Below are 15841 nucleotides of genomic sequence, written 5' to 3' on the forward strand. Positions count from 1 at the left end.
GTTTAAATTTACCAACTTGCAATAGGAAAAAGTGTGTGAGAAGTTTGTTAAAGCGCCAAAGTGTATTTTTAAAAACGGAACAAGGAGAACGCTTTATATTTATATAACAAAGTAGACAATATAATGTCTATAATATAATTGTCATTATGAAGAAACGTTTTGTCTTACTAGAATTACGGTAATAGCGTGAGCATGTAAGAGTTAACTGCACGTTTTGCACTACCACGATTGGTATCGTTGGATTTTCTATTCTAACATAATGAGAAAAGAGAGAAGGAAGAAAGAAGCGATACGAAAGATAACAAGGCGCGAGCTTACGAGAATTCTATCTGATTTTATACCATGCGCTTGAGATAATTGAATTTCTAAGGAAACTAATTACCGTCGTGTGTAATAATAATTATACTTTATGTATCGCGTAATCGTATGCGAGAAAAGTAGTAGAGGAAAGAAAAAGAAATGGGAATAATGTCTTTTATATATGAATAAAAGTATGATATCACAATGTTTTTTTAATTTACCTTAATGTCGATTACAAAAAAAGTAGATACGGATATACATACAAGAGCGTTTCTTTACTTTTTCTTATTTTCATTTAAAATCCCGGCGATACACTTTTCCCTCTCTCTCTCTCTCTCTCTCTCTCTCTCTCTCTCTCTCTCTCTCTATACGATATTAACAGCCAAAGCATTCTTAAATAGTTTAATATCGACAATCGATGCTTATCGGCCAAATTTTTTATTATAAATTGTAAATTGTCATTTGGCGCGTTAAATAATAATCAATCTATCTCGATTATATTTGACGCCAGGCGGCTCCTCCCCCTTGGTGAACGAGTTTTATTTTTATGCCGACACTAAATGTCAAATGAAAATTTCGACGCAAAAGTTTGTTTCGAAATAAAACATTATGGCTGACGTGAAGAGCTCGCGAACATACTTGCCGATTTCGAAGTGAGTTTGCTCGACGCCGTCAAACGGCATCGAGAGTCTCGCCTTTTTCTCTGCGAAATCTTGATGATACCGACGGCTCTATTTTCTTGTCAACGGATTAAAAGAGTATATAAATTAAATGTGAAAATAACGCTCTCTCGATAAAAATAGCGTTGTGCGAAAATTTATTTTGCTAAAGTTACATGTCGAAAGTGATAACCCTGGAGATACCAAAGGCGAATTTTATTTTCCCTCGAAAATCTTTCACATGGTGAAAGATTTTTTTTTTACATCGCCATTGCTCGCACGAGAAATTAATAGCCCGGTGGGATATCTTTTGCGTCTCTGATATTTTTTTTTTTCGTACGAGATACATTATTGATTTTACGAATTGATGTCAACTCCGGCCGGCTGTGTGTAGTACAGCGAAGATCGAGGCAAAATGTTACGAGAGAAGTGGAAAAGAGAAAGAGAGGAACAAAGGATCAATGCTGTCGGATTATATTGGTGTTTATTTCGTCGGCTCGCAAAATTCGCCGACGGCGGCATCTTCATCACTCGGCAATTTTCTGAATTCTCTCAGTGATCCGCCGGCTCTCGCGATGTATTCTGCCAATTTATATTTTCACCCAGAAATAATCGCGCGCAACGCACACGAGTATCGCGGAGCAGGCGAATACGCCACGTCTTGTCTTTTTTTACCTCCCCCGCCTCCTCCCTCTGCGTTCTTTCTTTTTTTTTTTTTCTTTCGCAATTTATACCGAGATGCTTAAGCGCTCGCCTTGACCTATCTACTTATAAATGGCGGTCGTTTGTCAGGCTTTGCTAAATTTCCCTCGGTTCTTCGCCGGCCTGCCGAGCCGGTTACAGCTGCGCGAAACCGAAGCGGCTCCGCGCTGTTTACGCAAAAACGTCATTTCCATACGTACGTCGGGATTCTCGCGTCTTGCATTAATCCCCGTGACAGGACAAATTCGTATATTAACCCTAGGATGCATTATTCAATTTTTGCCCGAGACCAACGAGCGCGACATAATTCAGCACTTAAGCGGCCGTATGAATTTTTATATACATGCGACATTTGTTAAGTACTTAATTTCACAGCGGTAATATAATATTGATGATGCTCGGAAGGAATTAACTCAATTAAATTTGCTTTTAATAAGAGAGAGGAGCGAAACAATGTATTATTTCAGAAAGAGAAAGAGACTAACCGGGGATGGGGGGGGGAGTTGGGGGGAGGTTCACTGTGTAAAAAGTAAAAATCCGTTTGTCTCTCTTTCCCACACCATTTCCGGAAATATCTTCCATGTCAAGGCGGTCCATTGCTCGTACGTCTACGTGACAGCTCGACATCGTCGCGACGTCGCACTGTAACTTCTTCGTTTCGGTCACAAATTAACGCCGTCTGCAAATAGCGATTGTATTGTATATGACGCGCGCGAGCTCGTTCTCTCGGACCGGCTTTGTCGCGAATCTTCTCGACGACGTTGACGAGGATGACGACAACGACGACGACGACGAGCGTAACGACGAGCTTCGTCGTCGGTAGACGTTTGTCGCGAGTCGTCCATGGTCGCGTCTCGAGACACAACCTTTTACCCCGCTTCTTCTTCCTGCTACCCTTTAAGATATTCCGCTCGCACGTCGAGTGATATCTTCATACTGCCGTGACGGTGAATTATTGTCCGCAGCCTTTTTCAGTCCTCCAGTTCAGAGAATTTCGCATTCTAGACGCGACATGTTCGCGCGCTACCAGACAAGAATCACTTTTATGTCGTTTTTCTCGGATAAGTGCAAATTTTATCTGTATGCAGAGAGAGAGAGAGAGAGAGAGAGAGAGAGAGAGAGAGAGAGAGAGAGAGAGCGCAAAGTGGAAATATTCGTGAAGGCTGAAAAATAATTTATCATGTGTTAATATTGCACACAATTATTTCTACAAAATATAACTGTCCCAAATAACATCTACAGCTTAGCATTACATCTTAGTTGTGAAAAAGGCAAATGTACTTAATTTCTTTTTTTTTTTTGGTCAAAATATCTGCAGTACGCTGAAATGTCTTTAATTTAATATATATTGAAAATCGAGGTTTCAGGCTTTATTAAGTTGAGAAGCAGCCCGCAGAAAGTTGCACAGTAAATATACGAGAAACGCCAATGAGATATCGGACATATTAATTCAGTACTTTGTTCGGTTCTTTGCGAACGTCTTATCACCGCACTTTCGCGATACGAAAACGAGGACGTGTTGTGCGCAGCTGGAATAAAGGGCGAATTTCAACGCGCCATACTCGCGCTCCGCTCCGAAATGGATCGTTCGAGCAACTTTAACGTGCGTGTCGGATTAATTCAAGTGTAATAGCAAGCGATTCGATTCGCACCGCGTTATTTTCGCAATTCCATCGCAATCTTGAATTCCGTATTCAGCGCGAGATAAATCAAATTGGGTGAAAGGCGGAGAGAAATTGGAAACAATTACAATCGCCTTTTTTTTTTGTTTTTTTTTTTCCAGATTACGTCGGTATATTTTTCCCTCTACTTAAACAGATGTCGAGTAGTATACCTTTCTCATCGTTCTCAGGAGCGAATTGCGCCAAAAAGGTGAATGAAATTAAGCAGAACGCGGATTGCAGATCGTTTCCGCAATTCGATTTTTACAGTATTGCTTCGCAGTAACGTACTTGAGTAACGGACGCAATTGCATTCTTCCGGATTGTATCGAACACATATTCCCACTTGCTGCGACTGATAATCGCAAATTCCCGCCGGTTCTTGTTTTCGCGACGAAATTACGCGGCATTCCGAGCCCAACGCTAGAATTAAGCAATTAGCGATAATAATCGGCTTGCTTTCGTTCCCGTGCAGACTGACGTGACAAGCCGCCGGTTTGGAGGACGCCGGGAAAATCATTGCTTCCGTTCTCGATCGGCTGACCGACCAACCGATCGCGATCGATTGAAGTGAGTCTCCAGGTTTCCACCTATCAAGTTCTCTCTCCTTCCCCCCCCTCTCTCTCTCTCTCTCTCTGTTCTATCGATATGCCACAAGATTCGAATTTATCCGACAATTAGTGCACTTTTGTTTGTCATCCATCAGGTTTGCGCGAAAACTTTATTGCTAGAAATCACCAGGCCTTACCCTTTTTTTTGCTGTATTCTAGAAGGTCAGTGCGGCTAAGCGTAATTGAAATACGCGGTTATTTATTACCGGTCGGTACGGCGGTACGTAATTAATTATTTCTTCAACGATGATTAAATCTTATCTTTTTCCTTCACAGTGATAATGTAACGAAGTTAAAAAGTTGACAATTGTGATTCCACGAAAAAAATTCCAATAAGTGTTAGTGTCTTTTGAAAATAGAAATATCAAGTTAGAAGCATTTTTCTCTTTCGTGATTGTACAATAAGGTTCCATTGTCTCATGAGTAGGATAGATTACATTTTGAAATATCTGATAAATTAATGGAGTTTTTAGTTAAAAGCAAGAATTAAAATTAATTACTCGCTTTCGAAGAATTATTGAAATTCCATATTTTTTAATAGGTTTAACTGAATTATTGTTTCGCATTATATATTTAATCATTTTTAACAGTGGTTAAAAATGATAAGTTGTATTTTAACCGCTCAACGCACATCGGTGTGATGTGTACATAAAAACTTTTCATTTCTGAAATTTAATTGCACTGCAACATTGCATAGATACTATAACTATAAAACGCATGTTAGTTTACTGTTCTTAGAAACGCCGGCTGATGCTTGTTTTACGAACTTGAAGTCGTGAAGTTACGATTGTTACAAGATTAGAAAAAAAAGCTTAAAAAAAGACGTGACATTCTAGTAGTAGATTCTCGTGTCACCTTTTGAACGTTCTCTATTCACGTATGCACTCCGAGTCCTTGCGTCAATCGTTATAAACGCGCGATTCTAAATTTACGAGCCAACGCCAGAATACACAGTGCCTATATTTAAATAGGAAAGAAACTCGAAGATTACGATATTAAGAAGCACAGATAATTGCAAGCAATATTTTTAAGTTTGTAGACGAAGCTGTAACAATCTCATTTCAAGTATTTGATATCTAAATCGAGAACGTACCTATATATATATATATATATATATGTATGTACTATTATTGACAGACAGTATCTTTGAATAAGAAAAAGCATTGGTAAATATACGAGTATATAAATAAGTATATTATACTCGTTTAAAGTTTGTAAAATTCGTATAATTTTGTGATTTTTTGGTTTGCAGTACGATGATGGCGGGCTGCACGGGGGTTACCTCGAGGGCGGTGGCGGCGGTGGAGGCGCAGGGCTATACGATCCACATGGTAGTGCCCGCGGTGTTCCCGGTCTCCATCATAGCCCACACTTGGGAGGGATGGGTCCAGCCCACCCCCAATATCCACCGCCTCCTCCTCAGCCTCCACAACACGTTCTCGCGGCGGCAGCCGCGGCCGCAGCCTCCGCGGTGCCCGATGTCCACAAACGTGATAAGGACGCCATATACGGGTGAGTGAGATTTTCTGCATTCTTCTCATATATATATATATGTATAATATACTTTCCATTATCGGATATATCGGATAGGGAGACGTGTCGAAAGTGTCGCGCAATGCGGTGCCGATCAGTAAAACGAGTATTATTGCGTGGTGATAACGAACAGAGTCGTGTAGTCTTCTAAATACAGCTATCGCGATATATTATGCACACTTTAGCTGACATTACGGCGATCCTTCAATTACGGTATAACTTTATATAGGTTTGAATACAAGTGCACGGCAACACCTAATAATTGTGGTAATCGCCGATGATTATGTTATAATCTGTTATGTTATAATCTGTCTCTACCGTTACTCGTCAAATTTGCACATAAAAGTATGTGTCGATAAATGTTCCATTCTCCAAAGCGGGGGGATGTTTCGGCGAGAAACAGGTGCGGCGAGAGCAATATCGGCGGATAAACTTGAAATGCACATAAATTCGTCGTGGCCGTTTGATTTTCTGAATCGGTTTACTCGACCTGCCTCAACAACTACCCAGTTACAAGGACAAGCCGTTGCTAGATCGCCATGATTTCTTCCCGCGCTTTCGAAAGGAAGGTGGCCTTTTTCTTTCTCTTTCCGGTTGGCGATGGAGTTGCTAGATCGAGAATAAGTATATCGGTATATCTGTAAAGTTATTCACAGAACGTTTCGATATTACAGTTGTGTTATTTTAGATAGAAATATTTTTGCGTTTAGATTATTATTAAACGGTAGATGTTTGCACGTTGAGTTAAATAGTAGTATGTCACAACGGAATAAATATAAATGTAAGTTGAAAAGCGATTTAAAATGTCTATCATTTTCGAGAATTAATGACATCAATAATTTATGTTACTAAGAAAATACAAGAATGCTATTGATTATTTCATGATACCGTATATACATAGTCTGTGCACTGAAATTATATTGCGAATAAGAAAATGTCCGTGTAAAATATCCGGTCTGGCTTCTAAATTACCGAAATATCAAAAGACAATGTATCGATAGTTTAAGACAGTCATTATAGGATTCTCAATCACGCATAATATTGACGTTACATTTCGAAGCAGCGTATTCAGTTTTCCGCGTATCACGCGCGATATCGTTTTTGTGATACATCGCAAAGTCGGACAGAATATCATTACCATATGGTTAACTCGGGAGATAACCACGTTTCAACGAGTTGTCCCCGGCTTAACGATACTTTCCGTTTCTCCGTGGCGACAATACGTTATACCGTTTTTATACGCAAATTTCTCGCCCGAGCCCGCTGGCAATATATATGTAAATTTAATAAGAAATTACCGCAAAATTACACGTATAAAGTATACACGAAAGTATAGAGAGTGTGTGCAAAAAACAAACCCCCCCCCCCCCCCCCCCTATTATCGCATATCGTGATACGTAGGTATAGTATTTCTCTTTATTCTTATTTCTCATTTATATATTTTGTTCAAGATACCTGTATTTGTTTTCCTCTACATCATTATAGCCGTATAGCAGCTCGTGCCACGCGCATCGTCCGTACCAAGCTGAAACACGTCAATTGGCCGTTTTACGGAGCGGCTCGGCGGCGGCCGTGTTCCGCGTGATTTATAGCCGCGAGATGCCCCGATTTCTGATTCTACGTCCTAGAACGGGAGCCTCATTATTCCGTGCACCCTGTAATTTGTCCATTCGTCGTGTGCCCCGGTCCGACCCGAACGGGAGATTCCACAACTTTCTCGGAACAGCCTCGCCGACCGCGCTAGAACAAGCGCTTTCGGTGCGTGTACGCACGCCCGTTGCGTTGTGTTGAGGAAACTCCCCTACTCCTCTCTATTGTATCTACTCTAGCGATATCTTACGTCTCAGGTTATTTCGGAGGATTGATTGAAGGGCGTCGAAGAGAAATTTGGAATGAATTTTGAATTAATTTTCTTTATTTCGAAAACTTGACGAGGAATAAGTAACAGTGAGTATTTTCAATACGAAATTTGAATCTTTTAAAAAATGTACATTCTTCTTTTTCATTTGGGTTAATTTTCGAAAATATATTTCTGACCTCACACACTATGCCGTGTATGTTTTTTTTTTCCGCTGCATACGGAGAAAAAGATCGTATGTTAAAAATATTCGCGTCTATAGGTACAATGTATACCGACTTATATAGAATACGCTTTTGGCAAGATCGGATTGAGTCGTTCAATTGCAGAGGCCGTAGCCATTTTTGTCCCATGTTTCATCCGAGTCGATTAATTCGTCTATTAAAGCGGGGCTTTCCACGTGCGAGGAGATTGATGCTGCTCATGCTCGAATGTAATGAGGCACGGCAAAGAGAAAAAAGTCAGGGACATCTTAATGCATTTTTTTTTCATCGTACAGGATGATTTTTAAAACAAGTTGCATAAATGTATATAAAGATGGATCTTACTGACGTATTGACGTTTTGCAATAAAATAAGAATATAGAGGTATATATTTTACAAATCTTTTTTACATAATGCAACAAATAACACACGATATTTTTATACTGCTTTATTCATTATACTATTTATTTATTATACGCTTTTTGCTGAATTTTCAATAATAATATTTAAATAATAACATACGTATTTTTCAATATTCTCCTAATTTAGCAATTAAAAAGTATTGTACAGTAGCATATTTAATATGGCTTTGTCTCATAAACGTTTCAAATAATATGGAGAAGGAATCTTGTGTCTAATAGTCTTTTTTTCATGACGTCGAGATTATCCTAGTAAAGTTTTATGTAAGAACCGGATGTAGCTTGAAGATGAAACTAACCAATCACTGGAATCTTGACGGCTTATGCAAGGGGTCGTTTACGGATTAGACGTCTCGCGAGTCTTACGCAAATCCGAGCGACAATTTATCGTTCGACAGATGGAGAAGCATTATCGAAGCATTCAATTATTCGATCGATCGGTGAAATAATAAAAACTGTAGATATTGTTTTCACAATTGGCGATTTCATTGATATAACTTTGGCTTCCTATCCTACGAAAGAATGTTGTCATCTTCTATGGGACGAGTAATTCGTAAAAGAAACGTACAGACGCATTTGTTCGTAATTTTCTGAAAATTTCTTAAAGCCTCATGATTTACAAAATGTAAAGATTTTAGAAGCTGCGGAGAAATCTTATATTATTTATATTTCTTTATTTAATTAAGGGGATTCTAAAGACGATAAGTCATAGTAAGTAGGACACAGATGATTTACACGTCACTGACATATCTGGACATATCACTACATCTATTACATCAACAAGTATATCTCACACACACATACACATAAACTTTTGTATAACATTAATAACGTTTCAATTAAATGTCCAAGTTCAATTCTATAAAGAATTCCCGCTCATGTTGTTTCTTCGTGCAAACTAGTTTGTGCGAAACTACTATTTCGTAAGTATAGATTTTAGAATCCCCTTAACAGTAATATATTACAAATTGAAAAAATAAAATGAAATTTCGAAACGATTATTTCTTTTGTCTCTTATATCATAAAATTTATTCTGGACTGAAAATTAATAGATTTCATTGAAAATTTTTTTCTAGCGTGAAAACATTATCTGACTTGATTGATAAACATCCCGAATTTATTTAATAATGAACTCCCTACTACAAGCAACGAGTCTTGTAGAAATTATTAATTAGTCCGAATGCTTTAAAAGCGGTTATTTTTATAAGTTTACAGCCATTTGGAATAATTATGTATGTATCATTTCACCGCCGCTAACAAGATTAAGCCATGCGCTTTTTTTTTATTTTTTTTTTTAGTAAACCGCGGCAAAGCGTGAAATTGACGATGTTTGCGCGCAACAATAAGAGACATGGAAAGAGAGCGCGGGGGAGGCATAGAGAAAGAGACAGAGAGAGGGGGGAGGAAAAAAGAGGGAAGAGGCGTCGATTTGAGGGGCGGAAACCGCAAAACCGCAAACATCCCCCGTACAGCGTACAACGGGCCAATCATATCATTACCTTTTGCGGTTCCGTCATTCTGACACCTCGTTTCTGCCCGTCGTTTGTCATCGACGTTGCACTTTGTTGTTGCGCCGCGCGCGACCGCGTTTTCAAGAAACGTGCACTTTAAGTACCGCCACGTTCAATCGCGGCTCGTAACGCACTCAATGGTTTTCCTGACCGCGTCATATAAAAGGGGAAACTGTGGTGGCATCTCTCCACGATTGGCCTCGCGAGGCCTGAGAAAATGCTACGCCACTAAGCGAGATCGGTGAGATCGCACACGTTGAGAATTACAAATCTTATTCGCGGGATTCTGCGCTATAGGAAAAAAAAAAAAGGGAAAAGGAAAAAGAAACAAATTACCATACTGTATTCCGTGCGAATAAAAAGGTCTTTAAACGGTTTCCTAATCTACTCGAAAACGATCTCATGAATCGCGTTTGCCATCTTCGGATCTCATTAGAGGTATAAGAAGGAGACAGGAGAGCTTTTAATACGGCTGGGAGCGGGCGAAAAATCTAAATTAACAATTACCGCGCGACATTGCGTTAAATCGATTAGCCGGTGGTGGACGGTCCGTAGTGCTGGGGATAGAGTCCGAGGAGGAACCCGCGGCAAGTAGAGGCGATAGAGATATGGACGAGGGGAAAGCAAAACAAAACGAAAAAAGAAGGAAAGGAAAAGAAAACGCAAGGAAAGACTTCTAGGTAAGACTATACCGCGGTGGCGGCGGGCGAAAGGGGTAAAGTCGACGGGACTTTTTTTCGCCTGGTCGGGTTCTCGCGTTCAGTGTGGTGGTCGGTTCGGTTAGGCTTGGCGCGCAGGAGAGTACGTTGCTCGCGGCGGCTACGTCAATTTGTCGAAATTCGTTCCGAATCGTTTTATGTCCGCCACGCCGCGAGACGCGACCCGCTACCATGCGCACACAACGCCTCCACCTTGGCGGCTACCACGTTCGCGCCGCTCTTTCTCTCTCTCTCTCTCTCTCTCTCTCTCTCTCCCCCTCTCTCCCTTGAACCTCTCGAGGGCCGAGACCCCTCTAGGGTTTCATCGCCGTCTTTGAAATTGTATAACCTCGTGGGACGGGACGAGCCGCGAGCTAAAAATCCGTGTCAATGGTCACTTTTAACCGACTACGTCGTCATACATCTCGTATATACAATAATGTCAATAATATACATATAGAATGGTAGGGCCTATTTATATAGTGAATATAGTTATGTAGGCGACGTTTAATGATTTATTCACTTGCAAAACTTTTTTAAAGTACAGATTTTATATATATGTATATTTTTTCCGTTTATTAATTATTGGGTTGAGATCGTCGAGGTGCTTTAAAAGAGATAAAGGAAAAAAACGATCGAATGTGTTTGAGGGATTTTCTTAGCTGCTGCGACATTTTAAGACAGTTGTGCGTAATTTGTTGGATAGCACTGTCAATTGCGAATACTGCATTCGGTAACAGTCATCCGAAATAAACGCGCATACAAATTAAACGCGTTGTTTTGTGGAAATTTACTTTGTGGGTTGTATTTAGATTACATGTACACTCTTATCACCTCTTGTCCACCTGTGTCTCTAATTTACATGCGACTGATCGTTTGACAAATTCTAAAGTAAAATGTTAATGATACGAACGCAAATTAGAAGTTGATGTAAGCTTCGTTTAACTTCAAAAATGACGTCAGTTGCATTTGCATAGCTGCAATGGTAAATACGTCCGTCTTTTGCACTAAGGTTAAATTTCATATACACAAGTGATTTAATGTGTAATGTAAACTTTAAACTGAAAAAATTTCTCTGTTAGCACGTAGGCACGTTATAACAAAGTAGTTATATATTCAATGAATAAGCAAATAAATAATTCCAGAGCGTCATAGACTTTTTTTTTCATTGTGTCAGCTTTAAATAGCGATATTAAGATCGTGATTGCAACGATGTTGCACAGGCACCAGCCTAATCTTATCTTATCCTCCTAATGCTGCATTGGTAACCGTACTTTACATGTAACATGCGCTTATACGCATAAAGGAATATTACGTCGTATCGAGTGGTACGACAACTTCTTCCTCTTTTTCCTCCTCTCTTCTTCTTCTTCCTCTCTCTCTCTCTTTCTCTCCCTCTTTTTATCGAGTATTGCTTTCTCGATAAATAATCCTTTTTTGGTAACACTTTGCATTTTTTATTAGGTTTCAATTATAAATACGGTTACTCATCAATGTAGTCATTTTATGTTTAGCCTTTCTTTTTTATTTGAAAAACAAATTAATTGAATTTAATTTAAATGACTTGTACCGATTTGTTATTAATGTAGTTAAATTTTGAGTGGTATCTTTAGATGGCGTGTTTGGATTTATCACGGTAATGACGTAAACGTAAGTCGAAATTATCTTAGCGGAAAATAAGACCGATTTGCGACCGTTTTCATTATTTAGCATGCCCTTTCCATTGAATTTGCGATTTTCCACGAACACACGAACGTGTTATTTTGCTCTGGTTGTTATTGGCAAGAGAGAGAGAGAGAGAGAGAGAGAGAGAGAGAGAGAGAGAGAGAGAGAGATCCATCCTTCCTTCGTTATTATCGATTATTCTTCATCATTATTCAATTTGTTTCGGGATATGCGTATATACAGTATACGCGTGTTCACGAATGACGAATAAATTATAAATTGAGCTACAGGGAAAAAATAGTAATAGTTGTGTGTATTCTTTCATTACTGCTGATAGATATCTCTTACAGGAAATTAAGTATAAAATTATTTTGCGTGAAAAAATTCTTTTGCGCGCTCGAGCGGAAAAATGTCAATGTAACACATAGGAATGTATACAATACGCACACGAGGAATTCGTAATTAGCTAATCGGTCTTGGATTTCCGTGCGTAACGCGTCGTTTTCTTCCGCGTAACAAAATGTAGGGAGCGAAATCTAATGGTTGTATTAAGGGCGTCGGAATGATTTTTTTTCCACGCGGATAGCAGTAAAGTAGTCCCCTGCTTTTCGGTTAAGCGCTTCACGCCGGATTTTGCTTCTTCTGCCACCACGGTTGTCCGAGTTAATTGCGTCCTCGTAGCGCTAACAGGCGGCCCACCCCGTCGGTCACGCGCGGATAAGAGAAAAACGCTACGCGGATAAGAGAAAAACGTGCCGCCGGTCTACCGCCGTGCGGACGAGACTTTGTGTCGATTCAGATCGTTTTTTCGCACGGGCCACGCCTCGACGATTCGAGAAACGCTATTTACGGACATCCAGAACACTCGCGAAGAGTCGACCTCTTCGGCCGACGGGTAGGCCTAGGATATGAATTAGTCTCTCTCTCTCTCTCTCTCTCTCTCTTTCTCTATCGTTTTAAGATTTACTCTTGTCGTCACGAAGAAGCATTTTATTACTGCGTATATTTCTTTACTACACGCACGCGCGATCTGCTAATTATATCGATCGCAATTAATTACATTCGTGAACGGCAAGTTTGTTCCGTTCGAGATTTTCGCGCCTCCTTTCGCGCAAGTTGCGAAAGGCCGACGCAACGTCGTTATGTAATATCGCGAGGATCGGATAATAATTTATCGTCTCTTCGCAGAGATGAATCGGGCCAGAAGCCGTCGCGTCGTCGGCCAGAGGACTGCTCGAAAGATTGCAGCGTTAATTAGCATGCTTACCGAGATCGGCGCTGCTTTGCGAAACGGCGCGGCCGTACACGCTCCGTTAGCATAACGCGCGCGTATCTGCCGCGCATCTTCAACTTATTCCCGTTATAAAGATAACTTTAAGCGTACATTCTCCCGTTTCTTCTTTCAGACACCCCCTGTTCCCGCTTCTCGCGCTCATATTCGAAAAGTGCGAGTTGGCAACGTGTACACCGCGCGAGCCCGGTGTGGCCGGTGGTGACGTTTGTTCGTCAGAGAGCTTCAACGAGGACATTGCCGTTTTCTCAAAACAAGTAAGTTTACAGAATATTCAATGCACGGAGAAAGATTGTATGTATGGATATAGATATATGTATGTGTATGTGTCGCATTGGCGAGCCCTTTTTATTCGACGTGGGTATTTATATTTACGCTGTGTGTAATCTTGTTGTCTCACACAATTTCAGATTTATGAATTTATTGATAGAATATAAAGTAATGGAAAGTAGTTTTTCTTGGAAATCAAATTTACATGGGCAATTAACAAATGACCGTGTATGATCGAGATGATATTTTTTTACCTGCAAACCGAGTGACTTAACTCGAGCGACTTAAGAATAAAAAAAGAACCTTCTTAAAGTATAGTCGGTAACAGTTATAATTGTGAGCTGCTTCAAAAATTCCTCGGTATGTTTTGAAAGATCCTTGGACGAAATCTTTGGCGAAAATCTAGCTATTTCGTTTGGCGAACTTTGTCGCACGATTCTGCCGTGAGAGAATGTCCCGGAGGGATTTTCGGGTCTCGGCATGAGTCACGAGGAGGCCGAGCCGGCGTTTCGTCTCCGTCCCGAAAAACAGTAGATCCACGCACGAGACTCGCTAGCGTGTCTTAAGCCTGGAAGAGAAGAAGAAGAAAGCCTGCCTAGTCCGTGGGACTTATTTTTAGGATTACCGTTGAAAGAGACTTAAGGCCTGGGTATATGGGCCTCCGCTTCTAGCTACGGAGCAGAAGACTCGGCCGCTCGCTCGCGTTTTTTCTCTTCTCTCGCTCTTCGCTCTTCCTATTTTTTCCTTTCCCTCTCAGGCGGCTCACCTGAGGCAGGTCCCCCCAAGGACACGCGTAGGTAACTCGAGAGCCCATGGGGCCGCATGCCGTGAAACGATTTGGACCTTTTAAAACATACCATTTTGCCGTCTGCGTGCCAGATCGCGCACGTAGGTCTATTCGAAGGTCTCGGAAAGTATACCAGTCCAGTATGTGCGAGTTTCCGCGTGTTTTCTGTAGATAATTCTGCCCGCCACAGACATTTGCATCGATAACGTGATATACATGGTTGGAACGACTAACTGCCATTCGATAATAGGAAAGTAAAAGAATGAATATTTCATGTTTGAAAGTATCACGTTTTCTTCCTGTTATTCAGGGGCGTTTCAAAGTGCTCTACTTCAAAGATATTGAACTAATTAATGACTTATTAATTTTGTAACTAAGCGTTGATATATTTAACTGTACGATATGTAGCGCGCGGACGAATGTAATCTCTCGGTTCACGCTGGGTATAATCAATTTTTCTGTTATGAGAAACGTGATTAGAGTTGGAAATAAATCGAAAATGATATTTTGAATGAAGTATCGTTTGTAATAAAGAAAATTCACTTTTGTCTGCTTTTTTTTCTCCCCCTTTCCCCCCCCCCCCTTTCTCTTTTTACGTAATTTTCTAGAAATATAGCATTCACGACGACATATTAAGTTGAGGCGACAGAACGGGCAATAAAAATGTTATCACGTTCGTTTGCTTATGGTGAAGCGATGCAAACGAATTCAGCACATTTAGATTGAAGGGTATCGGACCCATTACGCGTTGCACCGTTAGATAGCTGTAACCTCCAGTTATTTTCGTGGTATTTATGTGGCATTATGCGACTGAATAAACGGTACCGTAGGATTTTATATTATGCATGATGCATCATTAATTCGAATTCTTAATCAAGGTAGTAGATGATAATGCTTTAGCAGTATCGTTGCATAACAGATGTACGATCATAAGAATTTTGCGAATGACTTACGTTCGCTTTCAATTTCGCTCACTTTCGCGTTATTATCGCTGGAAGAAAAAGAACTTCATCGAGTCTTACATCTAAATATAGGGTGTCGGTAATACGGTAGCAGTGGCTTTGAGCAACGCTATGCTGAGATAACGATAAGAGTTAAGCCTCGGCGCGAGGTAGGATAAAGTGACGACCCGTATGTATACATTATTTTGTCTTGTTGATGCCGAAAAGCACCAGGTGATAAGAAACGCTCCAAGTTTCCGGCGTATCGAGATTTTCGAGATAATCGAAAGCGCGTGTCTTTTTCTTCAGCTCTTTTTTCCTCGATAGAGGAAACGGAAACATGGTGAGACTCGCGTAAAAATCGCGAATCTCTCGCGTTTCTATATTATTTGTCTACGAAGCATCGTCGACGCGTTATTACACTCTGGTGTATATCGTCGAAGATACCCGGCAGCATTGCAAAACTGACGTGATATTTGCATCTTAATAAGGCGCACCATGAGGTGCGTTTCAAAACGCGCGAAAAATAATGCTTATGACTACGGAACGTTTATTCCGCGACGATGCCGTGCGTGTACATCGCCTCAATATGATCCCGTTTTTTACTCGAATACTTTTCTTTTTCCCTCTTGGCGTCGAAGTTAGTTTCGTGATTAAACTCGTAGAATATCAAAGTAGAAATTGGCAGTCGTGTAGACTTTCTTTATATGTAAATATATATATATATATATC

General features: G+C 40.3%; 1 protein-coding gene across 4 annotated transcripts in view; it reads left to right on the forward strand.

Moving 5' to 3' along the window:
• The window catches only part of LOC108750706 (homeobox protein homothorax), a 386843-nt gene that overhangs the window by 6630 nt on the left and 364372 nt on the right, over positions 1 to 15841 (forward strand). For all 4 annotated transcript variants that reach the window (XM_018490374.1, XM_018490376.1, XM_018490373.1 and 1 more), the window contains 2 exons: positions 5186 to 5445; positions 13227 to 13368. In XM_018490374.1, the coding sequence (XP_018345876.1) occupies positions 5186 to 5445; positions 13227 to 13368 (402 nt within the window). The remainder of the gene's footprint in view (positions 1 to 5185; positions 5446 to 13226; positions 13369 to 15841) is intronic.

The sequence above is a fragment of the Trachymyrmex septentrionalis genome, unplaced genomic scaffold (genome assembly GCF_001594115.1).
Source record: "Trachymyrmex septentrionalis isolate Tsep2-gDNA-1 unplaced genomic scaffold, Tsep1.0 scaffold37, whole genome shotgun sequence".
Taxonomy (NCBI): Eukaryota; Metazoa; Arthropoda; class Insecta; order Hymenoptera; family Formicidae; genus Trachymyrmex; species Trachymyrmex septentrionalis.